A 14,204-nucleotide genomic window follows, 5' to 3' on the forward strand; every position below is an offset into this window, starting at 1 on the left:
ATTTCCAAGAAGAACCGCGTGGAGGTTGTCCTGATATACGAGGTCTGTCCGGAAAGTTCGTATAAAAGTGTTCTGGAATGCGAGAAAGAGGAGTGGGGAGGCCAGGTAAGCGCAGGACCCCTTCCTTATGTCCCTAACAATGCTTCAGTTCTGGTCTGACCACCGTGCGGTGCGAACTGGCTTGTCACGCCATCTGTGAAGTTACCTCTTAACGAAACCCCGTCGGCATGGAGCCCGCTTCCGTTGAAGAGCAGCGCGTCGTAATCAAGTTTCTCTCGAAACTCGGCAAGAATGGCCGTGAAATTTTTGCCGATCTAATTCGATAAGACATACGGGGAACCACGAACAAAAAAATCAAGAAAATCCCGCTCAAATGTCAAGACAATGTTGATTGTTTTTTTCGATGTTCGGGGGATTGTCCATCAAGAATTCGTCCCTCCAGGCCAGACAGTTGATGGAAAATTCTACGTCGATGTGCTCAGACGCCTCAAAGCTCGTGTGGCACGAGTTCGTCCAGAATTGGCGCGAGAGGGGCGTTGGATTCTTCACCACGACAATGCCCCTGCCCACACCTCTCTTGTTGTCCGTGAGTTTTTGAGTAAAAATTCCATTACGGTGACCGAACACCCCCCTATTCGCCGGATTTGGCCCCGTGTGACTTCTTCTTGTTCCCAAAAACCAAATTGGTACTTCGGGGGCGGCATTTGGGGGACATAAATGAGATAAAAAAAGCTACGACGGGGCAGCTGAGAAACCTACAACCAGAGGACTTTCAAGGAGCCTTCTCACAGTGGAAACGGCGTTGGCACAAGTGCATTATGTCACAGGGGGAGTACTTTGAAGGGGATAAAATTGATTTACCTGAATAATTGTAAAATAAAATTTTTAAAAAACTTTTATACGTACTTTCCGGACAAACCTCGTATATTGATTGTACGGAATCGCCACTCGAGAACCTTTCTTGTTCAGACATCGGAATCAATGTTTGTTATTATAACATGGGCGCGGAGGGGAAAGGAATTGTTAGTAATGGAGACTGAGAATCCCATTGCTAGCAATATACCATTCTAGCAATATGCCAGGTCAACCTCCTCGCGGTTCTCCCTGGAAACTATCATGGTTAAATCCTGATGAATTCATCATGATAGGCTAACTGGCCTGTTTTCATTCTCATCTATCACCCTTCACTGTTACCATTTCATTATCATCCATTAAAAAAGCCCTCTCGACGCATTAATCCACTCGTCATGAAATTTAAGATGGAGTAGAACATAAAAAAAAAAATCCCAGTTAAACTTACTGAAACATAATAATAACATTTGTACCCAGGCGCGAAAACAAGGTTACAACGCGAACAAACCGCTGCTACGCAAGAAGTCGGAACTGCCAGCGGACTCGACAACCGTGAAGGCGCTGATCGAGCACAAGCGCGCCGACCCGTTCCTGCCCACGCCGCCCGACGTCAACCAGTGCTAGCGTGGCGTGCCTCGCACAAGGGAACACTTGTTAGTATTTTGTCGAACTATGCAATCATGAAATACCTCGGGTGACCCTCGTGATCGGATATGCGAAACTCGCCGTACGGTCGTGGCAGTGATGTCGAAATTTCCAGAACGTTCCATTAAAAAGAAATCGCTCCGACTTCTCTACAGTGGATTAGGATTCGAGAACATTGCGTGCAAGCGAAAGGACGCTACTGTGGCGCGTGAGACACGTTGTGGTCTATATAAAATAAATAGTTAGTACACATTATTATATTATAAAATTGGTAGTGTTTTGTTGTTTTCTATACACCAGCAGATCGACTGCGCGGGACGCATAAAAGCTGATCACTTCGATTTGGTGGAACTCCGATTTGTCTTGCTCTTAACAAAGGAGATAGAAAGAGACGACCTATACAAAAGCAACGCTGAAGACTGTGTTTTTATTTGTCCGTATGCATTTAGTTTAATAGTCTAGAATATTCTATCTCTTTACACCTTCTGATACGAACAAGACATTAACGTAGTTCGACCAAGGGAGTGGTCATAACAAATGTCAAATTTAAAGTGTATTCGATTTTGTTTATAAGCTGTTAAGGTTTAGAATAAGAAGTTACTGATCGAGAATTGGACACAGCCTCTGTTTGACAGTCGATCGCTCAGGTCTATGCCGCACTGGGTAGACAATGCTGTTGATTTTATAATGTTAAAATAATAAAGCTTATGCAATTATTGTACAAGATTGTATTTCGTTTGTATGTTTTATTAGACTCACGTCCGCTACAGGAAATTTTAACAAAATAGAGTAATTAATGTTAAAATAATAAAATTAATGATTTTTTTATATATGCAAGCCAATTAAATTCGAAATTATATACGAATATATGAATTGAATTATAGAGATTTTAGAATACTGCTGAAATAATGATATATATATATATATATATGGCATACCCACTTCAATTTTGTCTGTTGCTCATACTTGTGATGCGAGTAGACGTATTAATTATACTCAAAAACATGTTTGGTACTAAATAATGTACCTGTTTTAAGGGAAATAAATTTACAAATGGTACGCCTCATTTGTTATCATTACTGAGGCTTGAGTTATGCCATCGCATCCTGCAATATCTGTGCGCTGCCATATCGCACCTTTCAAACTAAAATAAGCAATCAAGCACAATTACTTGGTTGGAATGTATGCGAGAACATTGTACAATTAAACGAACTTACCTGAAGTGAAGTTCTATTGAAATTTTACGAGATGCTTAGTCCGAGACACTCTTCATATATTCACTTGTAGTTTCAACAATCTCCGCATTGTGTCTTCGTGTTATTTAGAGAATAGCGAATGCTTCCATTAAAAAGTAAAAAACAAAGCACTGGCAAGTCCACAAATGTCACTACTCATTATTTTTAGAACGTCCTGAAAAAACTTTGCGTCTGTCTACAACTCTCAACTTCAGAAAAGAAGGGTTGAACAATAAAAAATTGTACAGGCTGGATGGGCGCTTAGTGTTTCGGACTAAGCATCTCGTACAATTTCAATAGAACTTCACTTCAGGTGAGTTCGTTTAATTGTACAATTATACGAGATGCTTAGTCCGAGACACTCTTCATATATTCACTTGTAGATATTTAGAGGTTGGGAGTTGTAGCAAGGCTTATAGGCTAGCAGTAACAAAAAACTCACTATTAATTCACACAAATAACATATATTTTCTTCACAAATTAAATACTTAATACGAAGAAAACAGTACTTATTCAATATTCTCTTAAAACAGTCAACATAAAGAGAATGCCTAAACAGACTATATTACACACAGCCTCAGCAAACATGTAATCAGTGTTAGTTTGAAGAGATCTATTATAATAATTCGCAAATACCTTCGAACCTATAGGAAACAATAAAGAGTATCTATCTATAACCTATAGACCAACCTGCAGTCTTACAAATAGTATCTAGAGTTACACCTTCTCTAAACGCTGAGGAAGTAGAGGCATGCCGTGTGAAATGGGGGGTAAATTTTTTTATATCCACACCACTATCCGACATTACTTGTCTTATCCATCGACTTATTGTTTGATTATCGACATAATTATGAGGGTTTTTTTTTTTTTATAAGAAATCAACAGTTTATCTTTGGAATCTATATTCCTCAAGTTTTGGAGCTTTTCAACGTAACACTTTAATGTTAGAGCTGGACAAATTTCGGGTTTAGTGTGAAAAAATGGAAGTGAAAGACTGGCTTGGTGTTTTCCTGGAGCAGAAGTTTTTAACAAATTTGTTATTTTAATCTTAACCCCTTTATCATCAAACTCTATATTATTTAATCTAATTACAGATAATGTCTGTATGCGTTGTGCACTTGTTAGAGCTAATAAGATGTCTAATTTCTTTGTCAGTTTTTCTAGCTGTAACTCTTCATTGGGAAACCAGTTGCAAATATAGTTTAAAATTATTGTAGGGTCCCATGTGTCATTGTATTTCGGTCTATAAGGCTTAAAACGGAAAATATCTTTAAAGAACCGTCTGATAAGGTTGTCTGTGCCTAAGCTTGGCTATAATAGTGACAGTGCTGAACGAAAAGTATTCAAAGTGCTATAAGAGGCCCCTTGTTCAAAAATTTCACTAAGGAATTTAAGTATCTTGGGGATGGATAACTCGTACACATTTTTCCCATTGCAATAAACCCACCATTTTTTAAGTGCTACTATGTACGAACTACTGCTTAACGGTGTTATCTGATCAAGAAGATATAACCTTGATAGCCTCCTCCGGTATTAATCTCTTCCTAAACACTTCCCTGATAAGATGCAGGCTCCCAGGGAAAGGCTGCTGTGCAAGGGATACAGATCTCTGAAAGGTGATATCAGTAAATATTTACGAGGGTGAAATATTATGATTTGAGATACAGCCATATCATTAATAAGAGGATACCGAGGTTGAGACGTCAACATAGGAAAAACCAAAATACCGGTTGCTTTATAATATTAAATTTTTTGAATAGTTTTCAGGATTAAAGAAAAGGGTGGAAATGTATAAAACAATGTATAATTTGACCAGTCGACTGTTAATGCATTAATATTTACTGCATATGGGTCTCTGTGCCAGGAAATATATTTAGAACATTTAGTATTGGCTCTGGTTGCAATAAGATCAATAGATGGATTCCCTAATAATCTAGTATTTTTTTAAAGGCTTTATTGCATAGCTCCCATTCAGAATCTATATTCTGTACCCTCGAATTAAAATAAGCTTCTATATTTTCCTTAGATTTGATATATGATGCAAACAACCAAATATTTTATTTGACAGTACAAAGACCAAATGGCATACAGTTGAACTCATACAATATACTCTGAAATTCAAATCTAAGAAACTTTTTATCTTTACCAATTGAGATTAAAAAATATGCATCTTTCAAATCTATAGTGCACATATAATTATTTTTATGAATTAAACTACATAAAGTTCTCATATCTTCTATCTTAAAATGCTCAGATAAGATGAACTTATTCAATATTTTTAAATTTAAAATGAATCTAATTTTGCCATTTAGTTTTGATACTGAAAATATTTTTGATATAAACTGTCCCGGTTCATGTTTACATTTTGAAATGACATGTAATTTTAACAATCTTTCAATTTCCTCTGTTATACCTAAAATTTCTTTAGGCGAGAATTTAGAATGTTTTGGTATTATATGTTGAATAGGGGGTTCTAAGAACGGAATATCATATCCACTAATCCATGACAGTATAAGTCTATCTTGAGAACCCAGGAAGCTTCTACAATGGCCCAAATGAGAGACTAAGTGCGGAAAATAGAGTCTTTTTCACATTCACATTGAAGTCTATCTTGAGTTATTTTTTCCCAACAGGGAACAAAATACTTAAGGCGGCCAGCAAAAACTTTTACCTTCATGATTGGCGCACAGGCCTCCGTGCAGGGTGGTATGCTTTGGCTGCTGGACGCCGCTGCTGAAGTCTCACTGAGGTCCTCTGCTGATACCTCCCCTCCCCCCCTCCTTGTTTGTATTGACCTTGGCGAGGAGGGCCTTGATAGTTTCCCAAAAGCTGTATCCCATGACTTCGATTTTTGTTATTGGGCTTTTGAGTATTAATATTAGAAGGTTTCAAAATTGAAGCCGCAGATTTCTTAATGGCATTAGCCGATTTAACATTTTCATTGAATTTTTCTCCAAACAGGAAACTATACCGAATAGAACTATCAACGGACTTTACTATATTTTTGTCTAAATTGGCAGCAATAAGTTTTCTGCGTGTGACTGTATCTTCCCAATGCAAGTCACTTAACAATTTTGTCACATCGGTGAGAATGGTAATAGTGTTAATTTTATTAAAATTACCCTTTACTAAGGTGTCCATTATATAACTGATAGTAGCAAGGGCAGTACCCAACTGCTGTTGCCGTTCCTCTACTTTCTTGTCTCTTGCTTTTACAAGTTCTGTCAGGAGACCCTGGAGCTCCACATTTAACTTGGGAGCATCTAACAATTTACCATTTGCAGGTATTAAATATTTTTTAATAATCTCTTCTTTTATCTCTTTCTTCAAGCCACAGGTCAAAATATTTTCAAACCTTTTCATAATTTCTGGATGTATGTCTTCCCCATATACTTTATCAGTGTTAAAGGTGTTACCGAGAGCTGACAATATAGACTCATCCAATGTTGGAATAATGTTTTCATCTGTAATAAAAATATTTTCCTTAATTGGAAAACATGTTCTATAATTATGAAATGCTACCAGCATTACATAACACAGGCATTAAAATAAGGCCACCGAACTTATTTTATATAAAAAATAAAGAGAACTTCTCTTTATATAAATATAAGTACGTCACTCGACTGGAGTACGTATTGTATCAAGTACCACTAGTTACAAAGGGACCAAACATTACTGCGTACCTATGGCTGAAAATAAAGAATTCAGATAAAACATACCTTGATTTTGTTCTGCTATAAGTGAATCCACTACAGTTAGATCTGCACAATCATCGGTTTCAACCTCCACCGACTCCACCGGTGGTTCTGGTGACGTCGTAGAAAAACGTGATTTACGACGTTTTTTATTCAGATTTCTCTTTAATTTCGTAATTTTACGTTCAATTCTATCCTCATCATCACGATCTCTACGCCTTGTAGGCATAATAATAACTTTTAATTAGTAAAAAACTTAAATTTTCAATATTTATTTGAAAAAGATTGACACTATTTTCACACAACGTGAAAATAATGAATGAGTGACATCTGTGAAGTTGCCAGTGCCTTGTTTTTTACTTTTTAATGTAAGCATTCGCTATTATCTAAATAACACGAAGACACAATGCGGAGATTGTTGAAACTACAAGTGAATATATGAAGAGTGTCTCGGACTAAGCATCTCGTATAATTCTGTTGTATACAGCGCTTTACTACTAACTTTGATTATATAGATAGAGCATCGAGCTTCCAAATTTGGTCAACTTTTTGTCAGCTAATTGTCAAATTAGATTACTCTTTTTTTAATCAGTGTTCTATATACTTACGTACATCGTACATATGTATATACATTGGATATATCTATGTAGATATATCCAATGTATCTTGACGTACTATTTAATAAATAAAATGAATGTTTACACATTAAAAGATGCAGAAATTATAAGATAAAATAAATATAGAAGTTGTAAAGTAATCACTCTTAACTATTTATCACGCAAAATTGTATGAAAAAGTTGACTCGTTTTTCTCGAGACATTTCTATGGAGGCATTCTATCTTAAATGTCTTTAACACTAAACTTAAATGTTTTTTAATGAAATTATTCATTTAAATTTAAGAAAGATCAATAATAATTAATGAATCAATTGACAAAAAATTATTAAATTAACAAAATATTGTTTACCTATTTGTGAACTCTTAATTAAATTAAATTATTTCATTAAGAAGTACAAGTGTTTACTAAAAAGCTAATAACGCGAACTATAAATGTTTCCAATCGACATTATTGGCTACCCAGTCATGTATAGTTTTGAAAACGGTGCAAATGTATGACTGACATGTTATATTCTTAATAGCTGATGTGTACCGTCAGCTAGAACCACAAGCCAGGTTGCTTTTTAAAATTGTATAATTACTTAATTTTTTTATAAGTCACTGTCGTGCTTAAGAAAAAAAAAATCATAAAAATTTCATTATTTTTATCGCAACACACAGTTGTCTTTAATTGAATGAAAATGGTAAATCCCGACTGGACTATAGGTATAAACTCGTATAAACGGGAGGGAGGACAGATGAGAAAGAAAGCAAGACAGCCCATCGTGATCAATTCACCAGGAATTAAGGAACCGATGGTTTCCAAGGGAGTCGCGTGAAGGTCCACCTGATAAGGTTATATTGCTAGCAACGGGGTCATTAATCACCAATTGCCCTCTTTCCCTCTCAATTCAATTATATTGTATCTCAAAGATATAATGAGGCTATTAGCCTATTACTAAAAAGTAAACTTGTATAGGTCTATGTTTCGAGGTTTTTCTTTTATTTTTCTAACGCCAACGTATTCACGTTTTTGTACACCTAGCCTACTCTTATGACATCCCGGGGATGAAATGGATACCGTATCGATAGTTATGTTTTGTACCAGCTTCAAGAAGGAAGTGGCTCTCATTTTTTACATTTTGTTACACTTTGTATATGACACGCATTAAAATTTTACATTACAATAAATAATTTTTCTTAAGCACGACGATAATAAATAGGTATTCATTCCACTGCAACCACCTGAGAAAAAATATCAAATATATCATTTTATTATTTATATAGTTGTAATTATGTTTATACAAGAGCCATATGTTGGAACTTAGGTCATAATTTATTGTTTGTAAAAACCAAATATGCAATCTTTGTGGGTATATACACGTTTGATATAAGATTAAAGGTCTATCCATATCACAACCGACGGTGAACGGGCGTACGAGGCAAGTCTATTATAAAATAATTCTTAATATATTGAGTGTTTCATCGTTCATCTTGATCAGACCGCAGCCAGACGGAGGAAATGACGATACTGTCAAAGTACTGTATTTTTTATCAATATTAAACTTTGCTTAGTTGGCACTAGATGGCGTTAAATGCACTTTTTCGCCCGGCTGTTGTAATATGGGTAATCTCTATGATTTCATTGTCATAATCAAGTGAGTATAATAATATATTGCGTTACATACGTGTTTATTAATTGAGTTTATTTATTAGTTGTAAATTAACAGAATAGAAATTGACAATTTTTAATCTAATTAAACGTCACTTTCCTAATTTGATTTTGCATTTTTATTCTGAAGTAAATTAAAGGTATATATAATATATTATTACACAGTTTCTATAGTTGTGTTTTGATACTTTTTGTAATTTTAAATTAATAATAATTTTTATTTTTCTACAACTTTATGGGTACAATTGATCACTTAAGATGCCACAATGTATAGATATATATTTTTATTCTTCTTCTCTAACTATTACTCTTAACTCTCTTTTTCTCTCTCTGATCTCTGTTAGCAAGCCCTTGTAGTTTGATTTTAACATATCCTTAAGATATAATTTACATAAAAACGAATACAAAATCCGGGATTTTCGCGAAAGCTTTTTCTCGTATTAGCTTTATTTTGTTGTATTTTTCTTTAAAAAAGAAATAATTGTGACAAATGAAATCACTATGTCAAAGATAGATCTAAGTTATTTTAAGGGGAAACTGAATGGTTCGAGACTGACTCGTGTTACTGCAAAAGAGCTTATAAAAATTTAATTACATGTACAAGCGACACTTTATTATGGTGGTTTGTCCGCTCATGAAGCTCTGTGAGTAATATCTATATTATTAAATAAATAGTTGTATAAACGTCAAAAACACCATAATTCTATGCCGCCAGTGTGAGATACGATCTCTCCCATGAGAAAAGAATTGCAATAACGTTTTCTTAACTAACCGAGTCAGTTCCCGACTGTAAAGATCCATAGTTTTAACATTATTTAAAATATGCCTTTCTGCCTAAGATATGTAATGAAATATTTAATTATGGGCACTGTGGACTTTGCATCGTATTGGAAGCTTCGCTTAACAGCTGTTCTACGACTTCACATGCCATCGTGACAAACATTGCATTTATGTGTATAGAATTTTGTAGGATATTTTAAGAAAGCAATGGCTGTCTGTACATTCCATTGTCTATCAATTTTGGGTCATTAATAACAAGTCGAAGATTTTTCAGTTTTAACTTTTAAACCCTAGAATGATTTCTAATTTTTTTTTAATTTTCATGAAACCCAACATCTATGATATTAAGCTCGCGATTCACCCTGGCTTCACATGGGTAGATAGGTAGAAAAATAGATAAAATAACCCATATTACTCGCTGATGTTGTAGCTTTTTATAGATGACACAATTTTTAATATAAGTATTTTTTAAGTTTATCTGTTACAAAGAAGAAATCACATTTTTACTCTTTATAACCTAATATTCGTTTGGATAAAATTCATAGTGAACTCTTGTCTTCGTATCCATTCGTTCCATGTTATAAAGAAAGAAATGGCATTCTTAGAACCCGCACTAGGCACTCTTAAACTTCGGTTCTAAAATGCAATATACAGACAAATATTGATTTAAATGTGAGCTTCCTATCGCAAACACATAACTATTCATACTATTCATAAGCATGCAAACATAATGACAAAATATTCGTAATATCAATACCCTACTGAGTGCTAATTTGTCCACGAAATCTTTAGGTTCCCTATCTCTAGATCTTATATTTTTAAATAAAGAACATACTAAATGAATTAAAATTCTGTAGTCACGTTCTAAATTTTACGTTACTTTTTTTAAACTATACGCAGCAGCTTCGCAAAATTAAAGTCAATTTGTGACGTCAATTGGTACTGGCTGTTGAACGATGCATCTAATAAATATTTACTCCTAATTATGTTTATAGTATACCAAATGTATTTATGTTTGCGCGTGAATGAAATGTAAAGAAATTACCAGGAATTTTACTTAGTAAATGTTTGACTCTTGTAAAAACAAAGAGCTTCGAATTCAGTTGCTGGTGATGATCGAATAATTAATTATATTAAATAATTCTTGAACAAAGACGACATTTTAGATTAGAGCACCTGCTTCACCCCTCACATATACGAGTAGATCTTGCATAAAACAAAATTATATTTAAAACGTACAATTAAAGAGTTAAAAAAAATCGTTTTGTGCTAACTTACTGAACATTGTTTGTCACAGCAAATATCAACTGACGTAAATTTAAAAAGGTCGATACCATATTACACTAAACCTTTCGCTAGAAATACGTACATAAAATATCTAAACATATCTATACATTTCGCACCCAAAACAGTAGGCTTAAAAACTCCACTTTACCCATGTCATAATAAGATTTGTTCTGAATAATCCGTCGAGTTTAATTAGCATCTCGCACGGAAGGCGTATTTATAAACGGACTAGTATATTTACATTGGCGGGATGTAAAAAGTAAATCTTTCTATGATTCGTGTGGAACGGAGTTTTTAACTTCCCAGGATACATACGACCCCTGAACTAGTGGCAAGCGAATATCGGTAGACGCGTTCCTTTAAAGAATATTGCGTGTTTATTTTCCATAACTACATTGTTTTGTGTAAAACTAAAAATGTAAGACTTCAAGCTATTTCTATGCCAAATTTCATCCAAATAAGTGTAGCAGTTTAACTTTAATAACAACGTATCAAACTTTGTACAATAAACTTTTTTATACAACTTAGTACGGGTACTAATTTCCATTAGGCGAGATTGACGGTTCACCTATTGGAAATTAATAACCGTCAGGCAATCGTGATCAGAGGGCCTACCATGAAATGTTTTCCGAAATTTCGGAGCCGAACGAAACACAAATTTGATGTTAAAATTACATAATACTTACCGTTTAAAAACATTAAAAATATTATTCTTTTGGACTTTTATGATAGGATTTATGACGAACGAAATGTTAAGCTCCATTTACTGGGCCGTATTAGGTATAAACGAAAACACGAAAGTGAGTCCGAAACTTCGGAATTTCATTTCATGGTAGGGCCCCAGTACCGTAGTCATCACTGGATTAACTATAACACGCTCACGCTCCCCTCCCGTACCCAGTAATTTCACTACGCTCATATTAATAATCATTATACGGACATTAATTACTCGCTGGTTCAATTCGTGCTATCCTTGCTTACATAAGATACTTGTGCAACTGAAAAAAAGGGACAGCATGATTTAATAGTTCAGAAATAAATAGACATAAAAGGCTAACCTTAATAAACAATATTGTAGGCATCGCATATGTTGTTTCAAGTTGAATCAGAAACCTGTTAACTATTTTAATATAGAAAATAAATACTACTGGACACTAGGTTTTGTATTAAAACTGCCATTTATTACCAGACATCACTGATAATTATAAAAAAAAAACTAAGATTTTAAAGTACATTTCATGCATACTTACATATTTCATACTTCATATTGAATGTGGCTTAGCTACGCTATTTGTGATGGTATATGGATCTATAAAAAAAATAATGTAGGTTTTGGTACAATACTAAAATAAAAAGTATAAATAACTAACTTTTATACTACTACTCCTCCCTTATAAAAAATTAAAACCTACGAATCTTTTATAATTATTACAGTATTTTGTCACTTTTCTTCGAACTGAGAATTTAGTACAAAAAAAAAAGAAACAGTTCAATAGCTAAAATAGGTTTATAAGAGATTTGACGTTTTTATGAATAAGAGGGTAAATCTGAAGTGTCTTATTGCATTAAATCTGTTTTACACGCATATATTATTATTAATATCACTCTTGTATCAATAAAATTTGTTTGACAATAATTTTGCTATTTCTTTTTGTGTAGAAGGGATAAGTTTTAAGAGTAATTCTAAAATCCATTAATTACCCTATTCATGAAAACATTTACTGTATACCTGTTCAAAAAAAAATTATAGTAAGACTTTTTTAAATATGTAAATTCTTTAAGGTGGTCACTAAACAAAATTAGACTACAAATACTAGATGGCGCTGGAATCGAGAATTGTGGTTTTCGTTGATTATTTTGTAATCAAAGATAATTTAAAGTAAAATTTTTAAATTGGCAAGTGTTTTTTTATTATTATGTGAATAAACTTACTCGCAAATTTAGAAATTTTGTTTTATATTGTTTGTAAATGCAATATAATCAACAAAAACCACACGTCTCGATTCCAGCGCCATCTAGTATTTCTTGTCTAATTTTATTTAGTGACCAACCACCTTAATATAAGTAATTTTAATAAGATACGAGATAATACCAATGTGTAATTAAGGTCTAAATACCAATGATGTCTGGTAATACACACACCAAGTGACTGTTCTACGGCACGCAAAAATAATGATTGTGATGAACGATAAATATTTGATAGGGCTTAACAATAATGGTAAACTTCTTAAATTTATATCATGCATCAACACCAATTTTAAACGTACTTATAACTTGTATATTGATACGCGATACGCTTCTGGCGAGTAAACTTGTATTTTTATAAAATTCGTAAACAGTCACTTGCTACCGTTACATCTTACCAACGTTTCAATGTACTGCCCTCAAATTAGCGAATTATTTGCAAAGCTGTTCAACAAATTGATAAATTTTGTATAAATATTTATAACGATAATATAACTGTTGAAAACAAATATTGTAACAGAGGACATATTGTAAGGTGCTTATGATTATCGTTATAATACAAAGTTGTGCATATAAAGTGTTTTTATTTATAACTAACATTTGCCCGCAACTTTTAATAATGACTACATTTAAATCATCAATAGAGTACCTTTCCTGCACTAGATTATCCACCAATTAATGATTTTCTCTCTAACTACACTGGGTTGGCTGGAAGAGTATCTAATCTTATATCTAATGTAATATCTTTTAGCGATAAGCCCTTTCTAACAAATTGTTAAATTAATCGCTGTATCTTTTGTTCAAGTGCAATAAAGAATATATATAAAAAACGCGCCAGATTTTAAGCTAGCATATCAGGAATACTACTGTGAAAACTACATCTAGTTTGGTGCATTCATTTAAATCTCTCCTATTGTTGATTCTTAAATATCAATAATTCTCTACTCCAAAGCAATATTAATATTAATATATCAGCCGTTAACTGTCCACTGCTGGACTTAAAGAGTTTTGCCAGTAGTTGCCACGCTTGGCAGGCGGGTTGGCAACCGCAGTTAGGCTTTTAAAGATGTTTTACGGTACGTTAAAGGGACGATGCTGCCTATCCCTCGCCCTCCCTTAGTCGCCTCCAACGACATTCACGGGAAAGAATGGAATGGCCCATTTTATACGGTGAAGCGTCTAATTACAGTAATCCCATCTAATTACAGTTATATTTATAATATGATGCGCCACATCTTCATGGTTTATGGTTATTTTGTTGCCATTAAAACAAAATGTAGTGCGTTAACAGAAATCTGGCAACACATGCTACGACTGGTTTCTAGACAAATGGTAAACCATTCCATCGATGGAAAGAATATCGTTAGCTATTTTATGAGGTAGAGTGAGATAGAAAAATCCGTTCGATGTTTCATTCTATCTCATGGACTCATATTCATTCTTCCTCTGTTGTGAAAATTCTGGGCCAATTTACATG

General features: G+C 33.9%; 2 protein-coding genes across 4 annotated transcripts in view; one reads left to right on the forward strand and one right to left on the reverse strand.

Annotated features, from left to right (window-relative positions):
• LOC113510955 (serine/threonine-protein phosphatase 2A 56 kDa regulatory subunit gamma isoform-like) overlaps positions 1 to 5,435 on the forward strand; it is a 71,807-nt gene extending 66,372 nt beyond the window's left edge. For all 3 annotated transcript variants that reach the window (XM_052900588.1, XM_052900589.1, XM_052900587.1), the window contains one exon: positions 1,330 to 5,435. In XM_052900588.1, coding sequence (XP_052756548.1) covers positions 1,330 to 1,476 — 147 coding nt within the window. In that variant the 3' untranslated portion in view covers positions 1,477 to 5,435. The remainder of the gene's footprint in view (positions 1 to 1,329) is intronic.
• On the reverse strand, positions 5,289 to 7,257 carry LOC128201971 (uncharacterized). The gene has a single exon (XM_052900592.1). The coding sequence runs from the start codon at positions 6,258 to 6,260 to the stop codon at positions 5,406 to 5,408; it is 855 nt and encodes a 284-aa protein (XP_052756552.1). The 5' UTR covers positions 6,261 to 7,257; the 3' UTR covers positions 5,289 to 5,405.
• Between the last annotated feature and the right edge of the window lie 6,947 nt (positions 7,258 to 14,204).

Source organism: Galleria mellonella, unplaced genomic scaffold, assembly GCF_026898425.1.
Source record: "Galleria mellonella isolate WM207_F2 unplaced genomic scaffold, CSIRO_AGI_GalMel_v1 utg65, whole genome shotgun sequence".
NCBI classification, from domain to species: Eukaryota; Metazoa; Arthropoda; class Insecta; order Lepidoptera; family Pyralidae; genus Galleria; species Galleria mellonella.